Source organism: Anomaloglossus baeobatrachus, unplaced genomic scaffold, assembly GCF_048569485.1.
Source record: "Anomaloglossus baeobatrachus isolate aAnoBae1 unplaced genomic scaffold, aAnoBae1.hap1 Scaffold_4663, whole genome shotgun sequence".
Taxonomy (NCBI): domain Eukaryota; kingdom Metazoa; phylum Chordata; class Amphibia; order Anura; family Aromobatidae; genus Anomaloglossus; species Anomaloglossus baeobatrachus.
In genome coordinates this window covers 4,885-30,801 of record NW_027444005.1, presented here as the reverse complement: position 1 = coordinate 30,801, position 25,917 = coordinate 4,885, and the positions used below count along the sequence as shown (strand labels likewise).

The following is a 25,917-nucleotide window of genomic DNA, read 5'->3' as shown; positions in this document are numbered from 1 at the left end:
CTGACCGCAGGAATGCCAAGAACACCAAGAGAAAATAGAAAAAAACTGTGGAAAAAAGAAGCGCAATAGGGTCTTACCCCGGTAGATTGGGGGGGTATCAAGAGGAATAGTGGTACTCACCTATAGGGGTTGTGACAGTCACAACACCTATAATCGCATGTATGTAACTCCACAGTCACGGCAGAGGTCCCCGGGTATGGCAGATAAAAGAGAGTAGTAGAATCGGGTATCCTAGCCGCGCCAAATGACCAATCGATCATGGAAGTAGGAGATAATTGTAACTTTAATTGAGCAAAAAAAAAAAATCCTGACCCAGTAGTCCCAGTAGACCAAGATAGCAAAAGTACAACAAATCTGCTGTAGAGAGTAGTCAAAAGATCCAGATCCACTGATCTAAATATACACAATCCCTGTAATGATAACTCCTTGCCCCTGATGAAGCTGCTCTAAGCGACACGCGTTGGGCCAGGTCTTCCTTATTATAAGCTAAGTATTTATCATTACATTGTGTATATTTAGATCAGTGGATCTGGATCTTTTGACTACTGGGTCAGGATTTTTTTTTTTTTTTTTGCTGCCTCAAACTGGGGTCCAGTCAAGGACTTATAGGTACTAGTATCAGTGTACTATATTATCCTCTGATGATTAGGTTATTAAGTCTGTACTGTATTGTTTGAATTCCAGTGCTTTTTGATATGAAGTAAACGGCTTGATATTCAAATTTTTATATAGATCCAATCCCTGTGAACCTTATGGAAAATTCACTATAAATAATTTTATAGGAAGACCAACTGGGTATTGCTTGTTGTCTTTGGTGCTTTATCACACTTTGTGCACTTTGTCATGTTTGTTATTGTTGGTTTTAATATTTTGTACACAAATAAAATTGTTTTTTAACCCTTTATATACCTTGTGGAGTGAGTGCCTTTATGGTCAAGCTTCTTGTTTCTCCTGGCCAAAATGTGTTTTGCTTGACGTGTGCACCCCCATTTCATGGTCATTATCTGAATTCCTTGGCTGTGCATTCTAAAGTTGTTGTTTTGCCTAGTGCATTAGATGCCACTGTGAGGGAGTTGTGTGTGCCGGATACCAAACAGAGACTTTATTGTTGTTTCTGGATATGATTAGGTCAACATCTGGCTTGTTCCAATATTGGCTTATCTGATTAAAAACTGTGGAGTGTAGTGACTATTTTCCTGATGTCAGGCCTTCATGGCTTAGGTAATCTGCCGCCCAAATCTCTACTCCTGGGCTGTGACCTGCTGAACTTTGTTACGTGGTTCTCTGCCCAGGTTAGTATCCTTGATATTTTTACCATGACTCTCAGGCTTCTGGTGTCCTTGGTGAATTACATACTGTACAGCTTATGGCTTTGTCCCATAGTATACAGATTGTTCAATTTGATAGTGACTGCAAACGATAATGATCCCGAGCGAGGCTTCGTAAATCTCCCGACATTGAAGAATGAAGTTTTCAGGAAAACTGCTTCCCAACCTGCGAGGCTGGTGTGATCACTACCTAGTGAACAGGAAGGAATGAATGACTGTGTAGAAAAAAGTGGTGACTGTAGCCACCACCTTAGGGACTGATGAACCTGTGACTACGTTGACTTGTTTCACATATAAATAAATGCTAATTGTAAAGGCCCTGTCACACACAGAGATAAATCTTTGGCAGATCTGTGGTTGCAGTGAAATCATGGACATATTGTTCCATTTGTACACAGCCACAAACCTGGCACTGATTGTCCACAATTTCACTGCAACCACAGATCTGCCGCAGATTTATCTCTTTAAGGTTCTGCTGTTAAATTGGCTGAACTAAAGCGTGTAGGAGTCAGCCACCATCTTCCTAGATATTTACATGTCAGTTCAGACAGGAACAGATCTGTACTGTATGGGTAATCGACTATCTTGTAGTAATGCTTACGTCTTCTATTCTGTAAGGAACAGTGTAGCTTGAACCCTGTAGATAGCACACTCAGCAATATTAGACGCTGTTTGGGAATCATGGACGATTTTGTTGTGTTGATTATCCACACGTCTAAACTAGGCTTTCTGTGGTGATATCCAGACTTTGAAGACCTGATTGATGAGATGGACCTTTGATGAGTATGTCGTCTAGATAAGTATAACTATGATTCTTCTGGCTCTGAGGATGGCCTATGTTGCTGATACTTGTGTGACGACTCCGAGAGCACTTGTTAGACCGAAGATTAGTGCAATAAATTTAAATGTGTCTGGTCTTCAGCAAAGCGCAAGAATCTTTGATGTCTGTGGTAGATGGTATGTGTAAGCACTCATCTCAGATCTCTATTGAGCCCATAAATTCTTAAGGATCCATCTGTGAGATCACTGCTTGAAGAGGCTCCATCTTGAAGTGGAGTATGCGATAAATTGAATTTACGCAGTGGGATCCAGAATAGGGCGTACTGTTCTCTTTCTTTGGTACAACTAAATCTTAAAAGGATTATCCCACCTGGAAGGTGGAACAATATGAATAACAGATACCAGATTGACAGGATGACCAACAGGACCAAGGCGAGGGGGTTTTGTTTAGGCAAAAGATATTAATAACCCTGGTAGGGGGCTACAATGCAAGCGAGTGCAAATGATATGCAAATACTGGAAAGACAATCGTATAATATGCACTGATGGGCAATAGGGGACAATACTGGGAATAGTTTAGGCAGAAGTAATCCAGAAAAAGCCTTATTGAGGCGCTACAATACAAGCAAGTGCAAGTGGTATACAGACACTGGAATGACAGACCTATAATATGCACTAATAGGCATTAATGGGAATAGTTAAGGCAAAAGTACTGCTAAGGAGCTACAATGCCTGCAGGTGGAGGATGTGTAGTGACACTGAAATAACAGTCGTCTGATATACACTGAGTAGCAATGGGGGACAATGCTGGGAATGATAGGAGCAAAGATTATCCAGAAACATATTGTAACCACATGTTAGAACGAAATCAAAATGTCAGCGGAGGAGCTGGGCAAAGTTGCCCATGTGGGGAACATAATTACCTGAGTCCGGTGGTGAAGAAAGGCGCGACGTACGTTTCGTGGTTAGCAGCACGTTGCTTACCGCTTCATCATGGGGGGGAAGAGTAGTAGGTGATGCACGTGTCCGGTTGTGCAACTCCTAAATACCTCCGCGGTAAGTGAAACCCCGAATAGGATTCACAGTTCCTGGAGGCAGTCGGCGCATGCGTGGGCCAGCCACAACGCCCCCCTTTGCGCAACCCCGGCAGTCAAGCAGTCAGGCGCATGCGCAGGGGTCCGAGCATTAAATGCCCGAGCCACTGCGCACGCGCGGACTCCATAGAGACGCCGGAGCGCGGCCAGGGGATGGAGAGAAGTGTCCATTTAATATGCCCGCCCTACACTACTTCCGCCGGCGTCATCCTCTGTAGTGACGCATGCGCAGTTGCTTGCCACAACACCGCGGGCGGGAAAAGCCGTCAGACAGACACGGCGCATGCGCAGGAACAGAGACTCGTCATTCTGTTCCCACGTACGTGCCGCCGCCACATAGACAGCAATCCGCCAGCGGTGAGGCAGAGACCAACAGCGCATGTGTGCAAGAGGTGATTTTCACAGTGAATATAGATAATATCAGACAGGTGTTGCCATTCCATATATCATATCATAAGTTAGAACAACAATACAGTAGTGTTAATGTAGCACCCCACTGGGCCTTAAGCGGGCGTCACCCAAGCGATCGTACCCGCCCCCGTCATTTGTGCATCACGGGCAAATCGCTGCCTGTGTCACACAAAGTCGTTAAACCGCCGTCACACGTACTTACCTGCTGAGCGACCTCGCTGTGGGCGGCGAACATAGTCTTCCTGAAGGGGGAGGGACGTTCGGCATCACAGCGTCACACAGCCGCCGGCCAATAGAAGCGGAGGGGCAAAGTTGAGCGGGACGAAAACATCCCGCCCACCTCCTTCCTTCCGCATAGCCGGCGGGTGCCGCGGGACGCAGGTAAGCTGTGTTCATCGTTCCCGGGGTGTCACACACTGCGATGTGTGCTGCCCCGGGTACTATGAACAACCGGCGCAAAGAAAAATAAACGATTTTTTAAACATAAGAGACGAGTACACGACTCATGATTCAGCGTCGCTCGGAGGTGTCACAAGAAAAGACGTCGCAAACTATGCCGGATGTGCGCATATACACATACATATACATATATATATTGTGAGACTGTGACCGGGGTTATCTATGACGGCCGGTATGTCTCGCCCCGGTTGTGCTCACTCCATGATAGAAAGTAAATCCACTCTAGAGTTAATGCTGTTTCCCTACAGGCTGAAGGAAGGGTTAAATGGAAAGAGGAATGAGGGCAGGTGTGCCGGGTGTGGGGGAGTGAACAGAACTCCCTGAGTTATCTGCTGGAGAGGCACATGTATATTGTGGTGGACTTTTGTTTGGACATTAAACCGTGTGCTGTGAACCTTAATGCCTGGATCCCGTGTCTTCTGCTGCGCAGCTGACCGCGCTACCTCACATATGGTGGAGAATCGGCGGGCATGCCAGCCCGGTGAGGTGTAGCTTCCATTTCTGGGGACCCGGTAGCACATGTCCTGGATTCGAGCGGCTATACTACAGCCCAAACCCGGTGACGCCATGGAGGACATACTAAAGCAGCTGGCTCAGGCTAATGCACAGCAACAACAGGCTAATGCACAGCAGCAACAGACCAATGCACACCTGCTCCGGGCGTTGGAACGTCAGCAGCAATCCTTGCAAGGGCAGGACACAAGGCACCAAGAACAGCTGGTTCAGGCCAATGCACGTCAGCAGCAAGCCTTGCAGTTGCAGGAACAAAGACATCAAGAACAGATGGTTCTCCTGGCCAAGTCGATCCGGGCCGGACCGGCAGCAACAACCCCGGGACCGGGTGACGACGGCAGCGTCCGGAAAGCGGTGAGACAAGCGTTGCAAAAGATGACCCCGGGGGATGATGTGGAAGCGTTCCTGGCGGTGTTTGAGCGGGTGGCCGAGCGGCAAAAGCTGCCGACCCCCCAGTGGGCTGAGGTATTGTCACCCTATCTGACGGGGGAACCCCAAAAAGCGTACCTGGACCTCTGTACCGAGGACGCCATTGACTATGTGACCCTGAAAGCCGAAATACTGGCTCGGTTGGGGGTGAATACCTATGTACGGGCTCAGCGGGTAAATCAGTGGTTCTATGAGGAAGCCAAACCCGTACGCTCCCAGGCCTATGACTTGTTGCATCTTGTAAAAAAGTGGTTGCAGCCTGACACTCTGAGCCCGGCGCAAATGGTGGAAAGGGTAGTAGTGGATCGTTTTGTGCGCACTTTACCCGTCACCGTTCAACGGTGGGTAGGACAGGGTGACCCGAGTACCCTCGACCAATTAGTGTCCCTGGTAGAGTGGCATGTGGCTACGCAGGACTTGATACGGGACACTGAGACTTTGCGTACCGCCCGTCGGTCCGGCCCCTCCAAGCCTAGGGCCAAGGACCCACCGCCGACACCGGTGCAGGAGTCCGCTACTGTCCCGTCGGAGGCCACGCCCGCCGTCCCTGAGGTCCGGAAGATCCAGTACCCTAAACGACAACTCGTCAAGGGGGTTTCCTTCCCTATTAGATGTTGGCGGTGCCAGCGGGTGGGACATATGGAAGCCCAGTGTCCACTCACCACGAAGCCCATGGACTGTGGGGTCACCCGGCGGGGTTCAATGTATGCTCAGGTGGTGTGTACCGCTGACCTGGTCCCCCCAGAGACTGAGCCCCACTTGTGCCAAATACAGGTGAATGGATGTCCGGTTACAGGCTTGTTGGATTCCGGAAGCTTAGTGACCCTTGTGCGATCAACCCTAAGGGCTAAAGTAAAGGCCACAGGACGTACCGTGGGGGTGGTTTGCATACATGGGGACCGCCGAGACTATCCCACGGGGACTGTCACCATCACAGCACCTTGCGGTCAGGTGCAACATGAGGTGGGACTTATTGACACTCTTCCCTATGACGTGATCCTAGGAAGGGATCTGCCCTATTTTTGGACTTTATGGAAGGGACCTCCTAAGTCCCCTCCGATATTGGTCAGTCCGGGACCTGAGCCCTACAATCCTGAATCCGGGACGCCTGCCGTAGGGGTCCCCATGATAGGGACAGAGTGTGAACCCGATAGGTCGCCCCTAGAGGTATTGGCAGGAGAGGCTGAGACGGTCGAGCCCATCCCGGAGTTGGAGGCATCCCCGGATACGTTTGGGACAGCCCAACTCCAGGACCCTACATTAATACATGCCCGGAATCGGGTGATAGTAATTGACGGGGTGGCACAGCCGCCCGGTGCCCAGGTAAGGTACCCCCATTTCGCTCTTAAGCAGGATTTACTCTACCGGGTAGATGAAATACGGGGCGTGGGGGTAGAGCAGTTGGTGGTGCCCCAGCCGTATCGCCGACGGGTCCTAGACTTGGCTCATAAACACCTGATGAGTGGCCACTTAGGGGTCAAGAAAACGCAGGAGCGAATATTGCAAAGGTTCTATTGGCCCGGGGTTTTTGGGGAGGTAAAACGGTTCTGCGAAACCTGCCCGGAGTGTCAGCTTACCGCACCCCTGGTCCACTTTCGCAGTCCGTTGGTGCCGTTACCCATTATAGAGGTCCCTTTTGAACGGATAGGGATGGATCTGGTGGGGCCCCTCGTAAAGTCTGCTCGAGGGCACCAACACATCCTAGTGATCGTAGACTATGCCACCCGGTATCCAGAGGCGATACCTCTCAGACATACTGCGGCGAAGCTTATAGCTCGGGAGTTGTTTGCTGTGTTCTGCCGGGTGGGGTTGCCCAAGGAGATCCTTACGGATCAGGGGACCCCATTCATGTCTAAAGTGACCAAAGAACTATGCCGGCTACTCCAGATCAAGCAGTTGCGTACGTCTGTGTATCATCCTCAGACGGATGGGTTAGTAGAACGATTCAATAAAACCCTGAAAACCATGCTAAAAAGGGTGATCTCCAGAGACGGAAAAGACTGGGATATGATGCTTCCCTATTTGATGTTTGCCATACGAGAGGTGCCACAGGCATCCACGGGGTTTTCGCCTTTTGAATTGTTATACGGGTGACATCCCCGGGGATTGTTGGACCTGGCAAAGGAAACATGGGAGCAAGAGCCCACCCCCCATAAAAGTGTGATTGAACACATTTTGGGTATGCAGAACCGCATAAGCGCGGTCATGCCAATTGTGAAGGAGCATTTACAGGAGGCTCAGGCCGCGCAAAGCGGCCGCTACAATAGACAAGCCACCGTGCGGACCTTTAAACCCGGGGATCGGGTGTTGGTATTAATCCCCACGGCGGAGAGTAAATTCCTGGCTCAGTGGCAAGGCCCCTACGAGATAAAGGAAAGAGTCGGGGTGGTTAACTATAAAGTATTGCAGCCCGGTAGGCAGAAACCTGAACAAATATACCATGTCAACCTATTAAAACCTTGGCAGGAACGGGAAAGCCTGATGGCTGTTTTTTCCCCATCTCCCTCCTCTTCGGGTCGTTCACCTCCGGCTCCAGCGACCTCCGGAGAGGACGAACCGGAAGTAAGGATTGGAGAAGCCCTCACCAAGACTCAGAGGCGAGAGGCCAGACGGTTGGTTCAGCAGAACCCCGATGTCTTCTCCGAGCTGCCCGGTAGGACCAGTCTGATACGACATGATATTGTTACCGAGCCCAACCTGAAGGTACGCCTGAAGTCATACCGGGTACCGGAGGCTCGACGACAAGCCATATCGGAGGAAGTAAAGACAATGTTACACCTGGGGGTCATCGAAAAATCCCGGAGTGAATGGGCTAGTCCGATTGTCCTAATACCAAAACCCGATGGCTCCTTAAGGTTCTGCAATGACTTTAGGAGATTGAACGAAATATCCAAGTTCGATCTCTACCCCATGCCCAGGGTGGATGAGCTGATTGATAGGCTGGGACAGGCGCGGTATTTTACCACGCTCGACCTGACCAAGGGGTACTGGCAGGTGCCACTGACGGAGTCCGCCAAGGAGAAAACCGCTTTTGTTACACCGGAGGGTCTCTTCCACTATGTTGTCTTGCCTTTTGGGTTACATGGCGCTCCGGCCACGTTCCAGAGGTTGATGGACTTAGTGCTGGAACCCCACCAGGCGTATGCATCAGCGTACCTTGATGACATCATTATTTACAGCTCCGATTGGCAGACCCACTTGGAACAGGTACAAGCGGTGGTGGACGCGCTTCGAACAGCCGGATTGACAGCCAATCCCAAGAAATGTGCGTTGGGACTCACGGAGGCCCGCTACTTGGGCTACGTGATAGGCCAAGGAGTGATTAAGCCCCAAATTAACAAGGTTGAGGCGATCCAGAAGTGGCCTAGACCCCTGACCACGAAGCAGGTTAGGGCCTTCCTGGGTATCGTGGGGTACTACAGGAGGTTTGTAAAGGATTTTGCGGGACTATCAGCCCCCTTGACGGACCTTCTCAAAGGCAAGAAGTCCGTCATGGTGCGCTGGACTCCGCAGGCCGAAGACTCCTTCCGGGCCCTGAAGGGGGTCCTGTGCGGACAGCCCGTTCTCGTACACCCTGATTTCCGGAAGGAGTTCATAGTACAGACTGACGCCTCAGAGGTCGGCCTGGGGGCAGTATTGTCTCAGGTGGTTCAGGGGGAGGAACACCCCGTCACCTTCTTAAGTAGGAAGCTCACCCCTCCTGAGCGGAATTATAGCGTAGTGGAGAAGGAGTGCCTGGCGATCAAGTGGGCCTTGGAGTCCCTACGCTATTACCTGCTGGGACGGCAGTTTCGCTTGGTGACGGATCACTCTCCACTGGTCTGGATGAGGTCCGCCAAGGAACGAAATGCCCGGGTTACCCGGTGGTTCCTTTCTCTGCAGAACTTCCGGTTTACGGTTGAACATAGGGCCGGTGGGTTGCAGGGCAACGCCGATGCCTTGTCCCGCGGCCCGTGTTTGATGGCGGGAGTTCAACCCCGCACGCTTGAACTGAGGGGGGGGGTATGTGAGACTGTGACCGGGGTTATCTATGACGGCCGGTATGTCTCGCCCCGGTTGTGCTCACTCCATGATAGAAAGTAAATCCACTCTAGGGTTAATGCTGTTTCCCTACAGGCTGAAGGAAGGGTTAAATGGAAAGAGGAATGAGGGCAGGTGTGCCGGGTGTGGGGGAGTGAACAGAACTCCCTGAGTTATCTGCTGGAGAGGCACATGTATATTGTGGTGGACTTTTGTTTGGACATTAAACCGTGTGCTGTGAACCTTAATGCCTGGATCCCGTGTCTTCTGCTGCGCAGCTGACCGCGCTACCTCACAATATATATATATATATATATATATATATATATATATATATACATACACACACACACCACCAGACTTACCAGACTTGTCGTGAACGACTTCAGGAAGATCTCCACAAGAAGGAAGTCGGATAACCTTACTTATAGACAACGGCAAGCTCTGGAAGAATTAAAATCATATAAAGTTGTCGTCATCAAGGCGACGGACAAGGTGGGCTACATGGTGATCTGGGCTATTGAAAAATATGAGGAAGAGGCCTTGAAACAGCTGAGGGACAGGGACACTTATACTAAGCTTTCACATAGTCCTTTGTCTACTTTCACCAAAGAGCTGGCACAAATACTGGAGGCGGCGCTTGAGAAAGGTATTATTACCAAAAAGATGATGGAGGGCCTCCTTAATACATTCTTAAAACTACCTACAGTATATTTTCTACCCAAAATCCACAAAGATGGTGTCAATTCTCCGGGGCATCCGATTGTGTCTGGCATAGAGGGGTTATGAGAACCAATTTGTAAATTAATTAATCATTATTTAAAACCTATTGTTGAGACACTGCCCTCTTTTATCAAGGACACCACGGACGTCCTGAAAAGGATTGATGGCATTTTTGTGGAGGAGGATGTCCTCATAGTCACAGCAGATATCGAGAGTTTATACGCCAGTATTGGACATGAGGATGGTCTGGCACCGGTCCGCTTTTTTCTCGGAATGGACAGTCGGTGTGGCAGGATGGGGGATTTAATTCCTGAGTTGCTCCACTTTGCCCTTACTCAAAATTGATCTTTGAACAGAAATAAATTATCTTTAGAGGCGGGGCGCTGCGATAGGCGCAACCTGTGCGCCTTCGTACGCCAACCTCTTCCTGGGTTTCTTGGAGAGGTTGGTATTTGGTGACGGGGGCTCCAGGGCTAGCGCCCATGTGCAGTGCTGGCTAAGATATAGTGATGACGTTTTAATTTTTTGGCAGGGCACTATGGAGCAACTTGAGTCTTTTATTGGGCAGCTTAACTGTAATGACCTTAATATCAAGCTCACTTACAAGCATAGCAGCAGTTGCATTGACTTTTTAGATATCAGGATTGAGGTGGGCATGGATCGCCTTATTCAAACTGATGTTTTCCTTAAGGACACCTCTGGCAACGCTCTACTGCATCCATCATCTGCTCATACTCCCTCTACTATCCGACCCATAAAGACTGAACAATTTCTGAGGATGAAGCGGATTTGCTCGTCAGACCAAAAGTTTGAGGCTCAATCTCGTGATCTCAGACGTCGCTTCCATGATCTTGGCTACAGCACTAGAGACATTAAAAGGGGCTATGTGAGAGCTAAGAGGACACCTAGACCTCAGCTCCTCTCTTATACCTCCAAAAAGGAACCCCTGGAGCCTGAACTTAGGTTCATCGGGACATTTAATCATGAGTGGGGTGCCATGAGGGACGTCTTGAAGAACCATTGGCCTATATTATTATCTGATCCTATTTTGTCAGGCGTTCTGACTAACACCCCACTCATGATGGCACAACGTTCCTGGAACCTGAAAGACATTCTGGTGAACAGTCACTACGTCCCTCCTGTCCAGAATCCATTTAATACTGGTGCCCCTTTGACAGGTTATTACAAATGCGGACATTGTTTAGCCTGTAAAAATATAATCCGGACCAAGACCTTCTCTTCTTCGGATGGAATGAGACGCTTTGGAATAAGGAGGTATATCACGTGTGGTACTAGACATGTGGTATATTATGCCACGTGTCCATGCTTCTTGATCTATATCTCTGTTGGGCTCACTTCCCGTGCATGATATCGAGGTAGCTAGGTCTGCAGAAGATAACACCTTTTTAAAGACCATTCCTCAACATTTCAAGCGTCTCATTCCTGCGATTCCACTAAATTGGAGATAAGGGGCATCGATGTGATAAGTGGTGGATCCAGAGGCGGTGACCTCAAGAAGAAGTTGGCTCAATGCGAGGCCCGATGGATCCTACGATACATTGGTCCCTAGGGACTGAAAGAAACTATTAGTTTTGTACCGTTTTTGTGAGAGCTGCCTATCATCACCAATATTCCATTTTTTATATATATATATATATATATATATATATATATATTATATATATATAAAGTAAAAATAACATTAAAAACGATAGAGAGATATATATATATATATATATCTCTATCTATCATTTTTGATGTAAATTTAACTTTCCCTCTTTGTGTTTCTCCTCGTTGACATATGCGTATTCTTGCTGACTGCACTAAAATTGATATATCTTCTTTGTACCCCTGTTTCATCATATTTAGACTTGGATTGTATACTATTCCTTCTGCCACAGACTCTGTGTTCTGGAAATAATCCACTGGATGACCCCATTATTTATATCAAGATGAAAAAATATCCATCTTATGCTCGCGTTTTTGTTGAGTGATAATGAATTATTTCTGTATACATCTTGCTGTATTTCTTAAAATATATATTGAGTGGTATGTTTCCATTAGACTGCAAGTTAACACTATTGTTGTTCCACGTATGATATATGATATACGGAATGGCAACACCTGTCTATTTGATGTTATTATCTATATTCTCTGTGAATATCATCTCTTGCACACATGCGCTGTTGGTCCCCGCTTCACTGCTGGTGGATTGCCATCTATGTTGCGACAGCGCGTGCACAGAATGACGCGTATCTGTTCCTGCGCATGCGCCGTGTCTGTCTGACGGCTTCTACCACCCGCGGTGTTGTGGCAAGCAACTGCGCATGCATCACTACAGAGAATGACGCAGGCGGAAGTAGTGTAGGGCGGGCATATTAAATGGACGCTTTCTATGAGGAGGACACATGTTCTCTCCCTCCCTGATGGAGCTGCAAACGGGACGCGCTGGTCTCCCAATGGCGAAACATGTGTTGACGGGCTGGGAGGAAGCTTCTGCTCTGGGACGGGGCTTTTTGGGTCTTTTCTGCTGGCATCTGAACTTTATGGTGGGTACATGTTCTCATCTGTACTAACAATGTTCTACTTTGTGTGTTATTTATGCACTTGGCACGTTTGAGACAGACTAGGAAATGGGATATAGGCAGCCCATTGTCTGCGTTTTGGAGACATGTTGATTTATATGCACTAGCCACTTTAATGTAAGATCTTTTCTGCCCTTTTTTTTTTTTATCTTGTCTGTATATAAGCAATTCTGATGTGACTGTACCCATTATACATTTATATGAGTTTGATCATGTGTATATCATGTATTGTATGCCCATTTCAAGTCCCTCCCTCTGTTACGTGTTTTTAAACACACAATTTTTATGTTTATTCACCAGAGCCCCTTTTTTCCCCCTTATTTTGATAAAAATATTTGCACATTGAACTCCCTTTCCTCCTGTTTTTCATGCATTGATATGGAGTTTGTGCGTGCGGTAATGTGACCTTGGGGTGGCACTGTAACTGCAATTATGGTCATAAAGGTTATATGGTTAATTGGACGAATTTGATAATATTATTACACCTATTACCTATTGGGATGGGATCTTGGAATAAACCTTTAAGTAAAAATGAAATAAATTGGCCTTAATGATAGATAAACTTTAATTCTTGGACAAACCCTTGAACTGGGTCCCTATGTCACTGGCTTCAAAAGTGACATCAGTAAAATCAATACACTGCTCCTCCTGAGACTGCGCCATACAGCTCTCCATAAGAAAAACATCCCAACCAGAAAGGGACATCCAACCAGAACTCCATACAACAGCCGCTTATATTATACCACAGAAGAGGATCAGTCATGTGACCAGGGGAACCACAAGCTTCAGCATTCTCCGAGAGCGAAAACCAGAAGACTCGTGGAGACACAACACGCGGTAACTACGAGCCAGAGGTGACACGTCACACAGCGGGAGGAGGGGGACGGCGGCTCACACCGCTACTCACACATTCGCTTGCAGTGCCGGCCGCTGCACCTCTTCTAAGAGAAAAATAACCGAAATAAAAAAAAAACCCATCAACTTCCGGTCTAAACAGCCTTACTTCCGGTGTGTTCTCGGTCCATCAGAAGTATGGTTCCCCCCTGTCTCGCAGTGAAAGTTCCGCTTTCGTGCAGAGTCCAGGAGCACAAGCCCGTACATAACGTAAGTGATTGGACGCGGTGCGCTCGGCTCTCGTCACGTGATTTTTTTTTTTGAACTCCATACAGTCCGTGGATGGCAGGACATGGTGTGTTTGTCCCTCCAGTCCAGTGTGCATTGTCCAGCCTGATTTCATATCGCACAGCAGTTACTTTAAAGGAAACTGTCAGGTGCAATATGCACCCAGAACCACGAGCAGTTCTGGGTATATATTGCTAATCCCTGCCTAACTGTCCCTGTATACACTAGGATAGATAAAGAGATCTTTAGAAAAAGTATTTCTAAAGATCTATTACCGTATGCTAATGAGCGAGGGGACTAGTCCCAAAAGGTTGTTAGTTCCCCGGCCAGTCAGCCCCATTAGCATGTTAGTGGGTCTGCTAACATGCTAATGAATGTATGGCACCAGAAGATGATCTGTCACCTCTCCTCAGTCATCGTGTCCTCTGGGGGATTTCGGCTCTTTGCGCATGACCCCGGAGTTTGGGTCATGCGCACTACTTCAGTTTGAAGCCGGGACGCGTACACACGGCTACATAGTGCGCATGACTGAAAGTCCGGGGTCATGCGCACTGAGTCGAAATCTCACAGAGGACGCGATGGCGGCGGATTGGTGAGTGAGATCATCCTCTGACGCTGCACATTCATTAGCATGTTAGCACGCCCACAGGGACATACTAACATGCTAATGAGGGGCGACTGGCCGGGGAACTAACGCCCAGGGGACTAGTCCCTGCGCTCATTAGCATATGGTAATAGATCTTTAGAAATACTTTTTCTAAAGATCTCTTTATCTATGCTAGTGTATACAGGGACGGTTAGGCAGGGATTAGCAATATACACCCAGAACTGCTCGTGATACTGCGTGCATATTGGACCTGACAGGTTCACTTTAAGGCTATGTGCCCACGTTGCGTTCTGTCCCTGTAGAAATTTCTGCAGCGATTAAACAGCACACGTGTGCTTCAAATCACTGCAGAAACACTGCATACTGAAAAGCTGATTTCATGCGCTCTGGATGCAGCCCCCACCACAGACAGAGGGGGGGCTGCATCCAAAGCGCACGAAAGAAGTGACATGTTGCTTTTTAGAACGCAGTGATTTGGCAGCATGCAAATCGCTTCATTCTAAAACGCAACGTGCGCATGGATTATCCACAATCTTCATAGATTGTGCTGGAGACGCAGGATGCATGCAGTTACGCTGCAGTGGAGAACGCAGTGTAACTGCATGCAAATACGCAACGTGGGCACAGAGCCTAAAGGGGTTTTCCTACTAACAAAGATCATTATAATCAGTAGATCTTTGAATAATAATTTCCACAATTGGATGTGTTTAAAAAAACTTGTCCCTATGCTGTGATAAATTATATATATATATATATAAATATATATAGAAATATATATATATATATATACTAGAAGGTGGCCCGATTCTACGCATCGGGTATTCTAGAATTTACAAATTGTGTAGTTCATGTATGATTTTTGTTATATATATATATAGATGTTGTTGTGTGTACTTACCAAGTGTTTGTGTAGGGCGCTGTACATGTTCTGGGTGTGGCGGGGGGTGAGAGCGGTGTTGTATGTGTGTTGCGTGTGTTGCATTGTTTGTGGAGCGCTGTGTGTCTGTAGCGTTGTGTGTGTGTGTGTTGCGCGGTTTGTGTGGGTGTGGGGTGCGTGTGTGTGTTTTGGGGGAGGTATGTTTTGTGCAATGTGTGTGTTGTGCGGTATGTGCGTATATTTATGTATGCCGCGGTGTTTGTGTGTTAGGTGTTGTGTGTGTGCGGCGTTGTCTGTGTGTGTGGGTGTCTGTGTAGGGCGGTGTTTGTGTTTCCCAGTGTGTGTGTGTTGTGCAGTGTGTGTGTGTGTGTGCGTGTGTGTGTGTTGGGGGGAGGTGTGCACCTCCCATCGTGCTCCATCCCTCATGCTGCGCACCTCCCATCGTGCTCCATCCCCCATGCTGCGCACCCTCCATCGTGCTCCATCCCCCAAGCTGCGCACCCCCCATCGTGCTCCATCCGCCATGCTGCGCACCCCCCATCGTGCTCCATCCCCCATGCTGCGCACCCCCCATCGTGCTCCATCCCCCATGCTGCGCATTCCCCATCGTGCTCCATCCCCTATGCTGCGCATTCCCCATCGTGCACCATCTCCCATGCTGCGCACTCCCAAACGTGCGCCATCCGCCATGCTGCGCACTCCCAAACGTGCTCCATCCGCCATGCTGCGCACTCCCAAACGTGCTCCATCCGCCATGCTGCGCACTCCCAAACGTGCTCCATCCCCTATGCTGCGCACTCCCCAGCGTGCTCCATCCGCCATGCTGCGCACTCCCAAACGTGCTCCATCCGCCATGCTGCGCACTCCCAAACGTGCTCCATCCGCCATGCTGCGCACTCCCAAACGTGCTCCATCCGACATGCTGCGCACTCCCAAACGTGGTCCATCCGCCATGCTGCGCATTCCCCATCGTGCTCCATCCCCTATGCTGCACATTCCCCATCGTGCTCCATCTCCCATGCTGCGCACTCCCAAACGTGCTCCATCCGCCATGCTGCGCACTCCCAAACGTGCGCCATCCGCCATGCTGCGCACTCCCAAACGTGCTCCATCCGCCATGCTGCGCACTCCCAAACGTGCTCCATCCGCCATGCTGCGCACTCCCAAACGTGCTCCATCCGCCATGCTGCGCACTCCCAAACGTGCTCCATCCCCTATGCTGCGCACTCCCCATCGTGCTCCATCCGCCATGCTGCGCACTCCCAAACGTGCTCCATCCGCTATGCTGCGCACTCCCCATCGTGCTCCATCCCCCATGCTGCGCATCCCCCATAGTGCTCCATCCCCCATGCTGCCCCCAGCATCAGCCTCTGTGCCCGCAGCATCAGCCTCTGTGCCCGCAGCATCAGCCTCTCTGCCCGCAGCATCAGCCTCTCTGCCCGCAGCATCAGCCTCTGTGCCCGCAGCATCAGCCTCTGTGCCCGCAGCATCAGCCTCTCTGCCCGCAGCATCAGCCTCTCTGCCCGCAGCATCAGCCTCTCTGCCCGCAGCATCAGCCTTTTCTGTCCCCAGCATCAGCCTTTTCTGTCCCCAGCATCAGCCTCTCTCCTCCCAGCCTACCCCAGCCTCAGCCTCCCCCAACATCAGCCTCTCTTCTCTCAGCCTCCCCCAGCATCAGCCTCCCCCAGCATCAGCCTACACCCTCCCAGCCTCCTCCAACATCAGCCTCCCTGTCCCAGCCTTCGACAGGATCAGCCTCTCTCCTCCCAGCCTCCCCCAGCATCAGCCTGCCCCAGCATCAGCCTACACCCTCCCAGCCTCCTCCAACATCAGCCTCCCTGTCCCAGCCTTCGCCAGGATCAGCCTCTCTCCTCCCAGCCTCCTCCAGCACGCCGTGCTTCTCTGCCGACACTCACAGATCCGATCGTATACACTCACACACACACACACACACCCACCCGATCGCATACACTCACACCCACCCGATCGCATACACTCACACCCACCCACCCGATCGCATACACTCACACCCACCCACCCGATCGCATACACTCACACACACCCGATCGCATACACTCACGCACACACACATTGACGATATTGCACATACGCGCTCACAGTCACAACATCCGGAGATACCACATGCTTCTGGCCATGTGATCTTCCGGCAGGTCCTGAAAGCTCACAGCACAGTATCGCGGCCGAGAAGCAAGCGATATCCCAGGATGTTGTGAGTGTGGATGCGATGTGTGTGTGAGGTGTGTGTGAGAGTGAGTGTGATCTGATGTGTGTGTACTCACCTGAGAGTCGGAGGTCCGTGTCAGTTGGGCCAGAGCGAGCGTGCATTGCGTGAGGGGGGCGGGGCCTGCAGAGAGCCGGGGCGAGAGGCCAATCCGTGTGGGGGGGCGGGGCCATGGCGAGCCCAGCGGCCAATCAGCTTTGTGTCACTGTAAGGACACAATGTCACCGGAAGGACACAATTTTGGAGCATGACAGACAGACAGACAGACAGAATAAGGCAATTATATATATAGATATATATATATAATGTCCCTGCTATGTACTGTGTAATGGCCGTCTCTGACCGTACAGGGACATTGTCTGATCATACCACAGATCCTGAACAGGGGGGGGGATGCAAAAGTTTATAGACATTACGTCACAGGATCACAGATGATTCATTCTGTGAGGTAAATAATTTTTCTGCCTGTTTTAAAAAAAATGTTCCTTTGCTGAGATAATCTTATATATGTGTCCCTGCTATGTACTGTGTAATGGCTGTGTCTGACCGTACAGGGACATGGTCTGATCATACCACAATTCCTGGGCCAGGGAGGAAGTAATAAAGTATACAAACATTATAGCATGGTATCACAAATTATTCCTTCTTTGAGGTAAAACATTTTTTTAAAAAACAGGCAGGAAAATGTTTTACCCACAGAAAGAATCAGCTGTGATCAGTGCTGTAATGTCTGTATACTGACATCCTCCTCTGCCCAGGAGATGTGGTATGATCAAACCATGTGCCTGTACGGTCAGTCACGGCCATTACACAGTATGTAGCAGGGACACATATATAAGATTATCTCCGCACAGGAACATTTTTTTTGTTTTTTTTATACACATACAATGGTGAAATGTATTATTCCAAGATCTATTGATAAAAATCAACTTCCAAATGACCTTTTGTTCATGGGAAAAGAAAACCCCTTTAAGGCCATGTGCACACATTGAGTATTTGGTGAGTTTTTTACCTCAGTATTTGTAGCCAAATCCAGGAGTGGAACAATCAGAGGAAAAGTATAATAGAAACACGGGCACCACTCCTGTATTTATCACCCACCCCTGGTTTTAGCTACAAATACTGTACTGAAGTAAAAAAAAATCACCAAAAACTCAACGTGTGTACGTGGCCTGACGCTGTGTGCCCACAATGAGTTTTCAATGTTGCAAAATTTCGGCAGCTATATGTATATTAGGCTAATTATTTTCTTTTACATACGTTCTTAACACTTGTTTAAACGCATGCGTTTTTTGACGCGTTTTTTCGACGTGGGTGCGTTTTTAGCGGCCAAAAACGCAGCATCAAAAAAACGGTGTGTGAACTTAGCCTTATGCTGTTTTTTGCCTTTTGTTGGTATGTCATAGCTTAAATAAAGCTGCTTTGTATTTGATACATCCTGGTATTTGGCTTTGACAAAACCTTATTGATTTACTTATAACTTTTTTGCCAACAAATTGCTGCAGGATCTGTTCTGACGAATGATTACTAGACATGTGAACTCAGCCAGTAACCGTTTGTGGCAGGTTTCAGCTGAATGGCTGGCGAGCTGTGTGTCGGACAACCACCGATCTCCTAAAGCGGGCTTTATACACTGCGATATCGGTCCCGATATCGCTAGTGTGGGTACCCGCCCCCATCTGTTGCGCGACACGGGCAAATCGCTGCCCGTGCCGCACAACATCGCCCAGACCCGTCACACATACTTACCTGCCCGGCGACGTCGCTGTGACCAGCGAACCGCCTCCTTTCTAAGGGGGCGGTCCGTGCGGCGTCACAGCGACGTCACTGAGCGGCCGCCCAATAGCAGCGGAGGGGCGGAGCTGAGCGGGACGTAACATCCCGCCCATTTCCTTCCTTCCGTATAGCGGCCGGGAGGCAGGTAAGGAGAGCTTCCTCATTCCTGCGGTGTCACACGGAGCGATGTGTGCTGCCGCAGGAACGAGGAACAACCTCGTTACTGCTGCAGTAACGATTTTTGAGAATGGACCCCCATGTCACCGATGAGCGATTTTGCAAGTTTTTGCAACGATGCAAAATCGCTCATCGGTGTCACACACAACGGCATCGCTAATGCGGCCGGATGTGCGTCACCAATTCCGTGACCCCAACGAGTTTGCATTAGCGATGTCGTAGCGTGTAAAGCCCCCTTTAGGCTAATTTCACACATCAGTTTTTGGCATCAGGCACAATCCGGCGTGTGCAAGATGCAACGGATCCGGCGCAGAACATGCAAAAACTGATGTGCCTGATCCCTTTTTTTTGACGGTTCCAATATACCTGATCCATCAAAAAACGGATCCGGCGCATCCGTTTTTGCATCCTTTTTGTCCGTTTTTTTTTACTGGATCCATTTTTTTCAATACATCGAAGCATGCTCAGTTTACAAAAACGGATCAGGCGGCCGCATCCGTTTTTTACCGCATTATGCCGGATCTGGCGTCTATAGGCTTCCATTGTAAAACACGCCGGATCCGGCGTGATGCGTTTTTTTTGCCGGACAAAAAAAGTTACAAGATACATTCCCTCCGGCCGCCGCTTTAGGCAATTATGACAGATCCGGCAAAAGCCGGATGCAACGCAAGGCCATCAGGCACAATCCAGCGCTAATACAAATCAATGGGGATAAAATGGATCCGGCGCCGGATCCGTTTTACCCATTTTTTTTCCGGATTGTGCCTGATGGAAAAAACTGATGTGTGAAATTAGCCTAATGCTGACCTATCCATCAGACACAGGAGGTCCGCGGCTATTTAGTCCCACTCAACGCATTTAATTTTCCTTTTAGTAAAGCTGAAAGGAAATTTCATGTTTTCTGTCTGTTTATCCCTCTGAATAAAGTTGATTGTTGACTGGAGAAGGAAAACTTCATGTTCATTTTATTGTCCAAGAATAGTGATGGGCGGACCAGGACTTTAAAAGTCTATATCCGTGCGGCTTAAAAAGTATCCGGGTGCCTGACCCGGCAACTTGGGAAATAAAAAAAAATAAAGCAATCACACTATACTTACGGAGTCTCCAGCGCGGCTGTAACTGCTTCTGGGTTGCTCAGTCTTCTTCCGGGGCTGCTCATTAGCCTCATACATATTCACTGCTTCCCCCGCCCACCGGCAGTTCTGGTGTCTGTGATTGGTTGCAGTCAGATGCGCCCCCAGCCTGTGGGGCAGTGTAGTTTTTGGCTGCTTGCAATCACAGAACCTATCTGTGGGTCACTGTAAAACTAAATAAATAAAGAAAAAAAGCACCAAATTCTGGTCCCCATAGACTTATATGGTGACCGGCGTCCAGCCAGATATCTGGGATCAATTCCGGGCTGGAACCGTTTTTTTTTTTTTTTAAAAGTCCGGCTAAACGTGCTGATCTCATAAATCTGAGAGTCCGCCCATCACTATTTAAAAACTCTTCTAACAAAAAGGGGAGAACACCAAAGCGCCAAGTCTCTAAGTATTACTTGTCTCAACAGGGTAATGTCTCTTCTTATCCGGAACCTGCAGCATGTGATCCCTCTCCGCAGAGCCCATTTACGCAAGAATCTAGAAATTGCCAGAAAGTGTCTCCGCGTGGAGAGGTTTGATGTCGGGGTAATATGTATAAATGATACAAAGATCCGACACCTGAACAGACTTTACAGACAGCAAGACAAAGCTACGGACGTGCTGTCATTTCCATTCCATGAGGTACAGAAACAGCAGAGCAGGTTATCTGTCACCATCTCAACAGTGGGCCGTTTTTGCTCTTATTTTATGGTGGCTTCTCCCCTGAGTATTCATTTAAGAAAACAAAATCCGCCATACGGTTCCAGAGATATGGACCTTTTTATTTAGTGCTTTTTATTCTCTTTACCAAGGGGGCATGGCTCAGTTTTATAATGCAGAAGTCTAAAGATAAGCTCCAACAAATCCTTTCAGCCACACCCCCTTGGTAAATATGTCAAAAATTAGCACTAAATAAACAGATCTAGGTCTCTAGAACCATATGGTGGATTTAAAAAAAACAAACCAAAACATCTTAATACTCAATGGGAGCAACGGGAATAAAATAAACACTTTTGACCTGGTGAAAGGCTGACTTTAAAGCCCCACTCCAGAGGTTTTTTCGGTATTTCACCGCTGGAGTGCTGCTTTAAGGCTGGAGTGACTCACACGAGAATTGAGGTCGCATCACCCGTCATGGCCTGCCGCTCTCCGTACAGGAGTGTGCAGCTGCATGTATTTTTATACTGCTGCACACTCCTGCCCAAAGAGCAGCAGGCCGTGACGGGTGATGCGACTCAATTTTTGCGCGAGTCCCTTGCAATTGTGACACCGGCCTACATCTAAGTCTTATACTTACCCTCCGACGTCTTAACCTTTTTTTGTTTTCGCTGTACCATCTTGTGATGACAAATTCTGACTGGGCAGAAGTTACTTCACAAGCTCCCAAGGCAAGTCAATGTGAGCCAGAACGAGGCTCTCATAGACTTGGATTGAGTTGTGACCACTGGCGCGCTCCATGAAACACTGCCCAAGACTGACCGGAACGGTGGCGATAGAAGGTGAAGATGGCAGAGAATGAAGCCCGCTTTACACGCTACAAGATATCTTACAATGTGTCGGCGGGGTCACGTCGTAAGTGACGCACATCCGGCATCGTAAGGTATGTTGTAGCGTGTGACAGCGACGTGCAATTGCGATTGAACGAAAAAACATTCATCGCATGCACGTCGTTCATTCCTGACGAATTGAACGTCAGATCAGATTGTTCATCGTACCCGGGGTAGCATACATCGCAGTGTGTGACACCCCGGGAACGATGAACAGATCTTACCTACGTTCTGCGGCTCCGGGCCCACAATGCGGAAGGAAGGAGGTGGGCGGGATGTTTACGTCCCGCTCAGCTCCGCCCCTCCGCTTCTATTGGCCGGCTGCCGCGTGACGTCGATGTGACGCCAAACGTCCCTCCCACTCCAGGAAGTGGACGTTTGTCGCCCACAGCGAGGTCGTATGGAAGGTAAGTACCTGTGACGGGGGTTAATCGTTTGTGCGGCACGTTCAACAAATTGAACGTGCTACACATACGATGGGGGCGTTGCAAATCGCATATGATATCGTATGCGAAATTGCAACGTGTAAAGCAGGCTTGAGTATAAGACCGGGGCCAGAGGATTTAGATTTAAAGCATTCCAACGCTGAAAAAAACCCCTAAAAAATGCTGGAGTGGTGCTTTAAGTAATTGCAATGATATACAATATGTGTTGGCTACATCTGACTGTGTGTGCTCCTTGTATACTTCCAGAATTTGTGCCCCGGATTGTTACCTAATCCACCATTCCCAGATGAATACAATTTAGGAGACATTTACCTTGGAGTAGAGTTTATATATCACCAGTGTCAAGAAAAGAAGGAGGATTTTAACAATGTCTTGACTGTAAGTTATGGAGAATGCAAATCTTATGGTGTTATCGAGCTGTCAGTAACAATTCTCTGTAGCTCATAGGTTGGTTGTTGTGAGGTATGACATAGAAATAGGATCTGAGATGACTTGGATAAGAACTTGGAGATGAGCAGATCACTGTAGGCAGTAGTCAAACAGAGGATTTACTGCCTGGACCATTATACTTCTACTTGGGTTACACAAGGGGTTAAGAATGGTTTCCCCTATTCCGATTCCCCTATCCCCTTTCCGGAATTTCGCGATTACATTACAGTGAATGGAGTGAAATTTGGGGGTATACCGCAGGTACCTGCGGAAAAGAAGTGACAAGCACATTTTCTCAAGAAATTTTCTCAAGAAAATCTTCACAAAGAATTTTCTTGAGAAAAAAACGCAGTGTGCGCACAGCTATTTTTTTTCCCATAGGTTTTGCTGGGAAATGTCTGCAGAAAGATTTCAAACATTTCTCAAGAAATTTCCGCAGCAAAACCGCTTGTAAATCCGCGGGTAAAAACGCCTAGTGCGCACAGGGCCTAAGAGCAGTACTGAAGATTGAAGGGAAAAGCTCTGACAAATCTGCTGGGAAACATTTAGGCCGGCTTCACACTTGTAAGTGACTCGCACAAGTCTCGCATCGGCATCACCTGGCACGGCCACACACTCTCCTGACTGGAGCGGGTCGGCTACATGTATTTCTATGCAGCTGAGACGCTCCTGTCCAGAGAGTGTGCGGCCGTGCCAGGTGATGCCGATGCGAGACTTGCCGAGTCACTCACAAGTGTGACTCCAGCCTTAAGGGAATCTGTCACCAGGTTTTGTGACCTAATCTGAGAGCAGCATAATGTAGAGACAAAGACCCTGATTCCAGCGATGTGTCACTTACCGGGCTGCTTAGTGTAGTTTTGATAAATCACTGATTAATCAGCAGTAGATTATCATTACAGGACTACTTGGCGTGCTGCAGGTAGTCCAGCATATTCATGAGCACTGTGTAACTGCTAGATCTGCAGCAGAGAAAACAGTGATTTTATTAAAATGACAGTAAACAGCTCAGTAAGTGACACATCGCTTTAATCGGGGTCTCTGCCCCTACATTATACTGCTCTCAGATTAGATGGCAAAAACCTGGTGACATATTCCCTTTCATTCCACTGTCCAGTGTCTGCGCCTCCACCAGTAAGTATAGTCAGCGAATCTGTCACATATAAAGATTACATTTGAGTGCGTTGTTCCTTCTAGTGAATATTTGTATTTCTACTTCCAGAAGATTCACATATAAATAATTATTTTTCTCCCAGGTGACAGCAGTACACGGCTTATGTCACCTGCTTGGTTATACACATCATAGTCCAGAAGACTGGAAAAAGGTTAGTTGTTTCTTTTCTTATTAAAGAGAACCTGTCACCAGGTTTTTCCCCTAAAAGCTGTGGCCACCACCAGTGAGCCCTTATATACAGCATTCTAGAATATTGTATCTAAGAGCCCAGGCCGCTCTGTATAACATAAAAAAGATCTTCATTATACTCACCTGAGGGGTGGTCTAGTCCGATGGGAATCTCTGGCCTCGGTCCGGCGCCTCCTCTCTTCTTTCCATTACCAACCTCCTTCCCAGCTCCGTGTGGATGACTCGTCCTACATCATCTGTCGCGGGCGGAGGAGGGGACGCCGCGCTCTCCCACTGCTCGGGTCCGGCTGCTGCCGCGGCCTGCTGCTGCTCGGTGGCTCGAGCGATGGGCCGGATCCCGGGGACTTGAGCGGCGCTCCTCGCCCGTGAGTGAAAAGGGATTGGTTTTTGGGCTTGTTTATTGTCCGTGACGCCACCCACGGTTGTGGTGATTATGTGGACACCACCGCTGCTCTGTATGGGGATCCCGGGAGCGATGACAGGGAGCAGCAAAGTTGTTGGTTCTCCCCTCCGTGGGTAGGGGGTAGTTGTCCCGGGGCCCAGTGATGAGGTGGGGGATGAGGGATGGCGGGGCCGGTGCAGGGCTTGGTGGGGTGCAGGGACGCGGGGCAGCGCTGTGCCTCACGGCACTGTGGTACTCACTCAGCCTGAGACGGGGACACAGTTCTCGGTAAAACACACGGCTGGAAAGACGGTTCCCACGGACGGCTGCTGTTGCTTTTCCCCAGTAGTTGACGGTGACGGTCCCTTTTCCTGCACCTAAGTCTATGTTGGTAGCGATGGGTTCCCACCGGTAACCCGCTCCCCGGCTTGGATATGGGCCGGAGGAGCCCCTCTTTGCCCGCAGGCGCTGGCCCTGAGAAACTGGTGCCTTGGCAGTGGCGGTGTCTCTCTCTAACGGTTGGACTGTTGCCTTCAATCGGGACTTGGGTGTTGGGAGACCCAGAGGTCCCCTTCACTGACGGATTTGGCAAATTCACGGCGACTCCTAGCCTTGCCGGGATCCGAAAGGCCCCTGCCAATGGTGCTGGCTTCTCTTTGTATACCGCTCCGGTACCGCCGGGCCACCACCCGTCCACGGTCCTTTCGGCAACCTCCAAGTAGCCTCTCCTGCAGACAGTCACCGCCGTCTGCTGACCTTGCTGTTCTCAGTCCGGGGAACACACCCGGACCAACTTCAGGCTTTCTCAACTGTCACTTTTTCTGTCAACTTTAGTCCTCTCTCTTGCTCCTCTACCACTTCGCTTCCACTTCACTCACTGTTCTGTCTACACTCCTTCACTTCCCTAGCTTAACTGCCTGGTTTTCCCGCCTCCAGGGCTGTGAACTCCTCGGTGGGCGGAGCCAACCGCCTGGCCCACCCCCTGGTGTGGACATCAGCCCCTGGAGTAAGGCAACAAGGATTTTTGGTTAGCTTTGGTGTACCTATCTGGGGTGTAGGGTGTGGTGGTGTTATGACCTGTGACCCCTGGCTTGCCCAGGGCGTCACACATCCACACAGAGGCCTCCTCTGCCCTCCTGCACTTCTCTCTGCCCTGCTGAGGACAGCAAAGTATTGTAGTGCGCATGCTCGGGCCGTCTTTGACCATTCCCTGCACATTACAGTAGTTTGCTCTGCCCTCAGCAGTACAGAGAGAAGCGCATGTGCAGGAGTGCAATGGAGGCCTCTCTATGTGGATGATGTAGTAGGTAGGACACGTCATCCATATGGAGTAGGGAAAGAGGAAGGTGATGGAAGAGAGGAGGCGATGGACAGGACCATCGACGCCTATTGGGCCCAGCCACCCCACAGGTGAGTATTATAAAGGTGTTTTTATGTTCTACAGCGCAGCCTGGGCTCTTATATACAGCATTACAGAATACTGTATATA

General features: G+C 49.1%; 1 protein-coding gene across 1 annotated transcript; it reads left to right on the top strand.

Moving 5' to 3' along the window:
* Positions 1-13,409: 13,409 nt before the first annotated feature.
* LOC142281004 (endoribonuclease YbeY-like) lies at positions 13,410-24,008 on the top strand (the record flags this gene model as incomplete). The annotated part of the gene is made up of 4 exons (XM_075332810.1): positions 13,410-13,446; positions 20,693-20,906; positions 22,504-22,635; positions 23,940-24,008. Coding segments are annotated over exons 2-4 (411 nt in total), but the record flags the coding sequence as incomplete, so codon positions are not given.
* Positions 24,009-25,917: the final 1,909 nt, after the last annotated feature.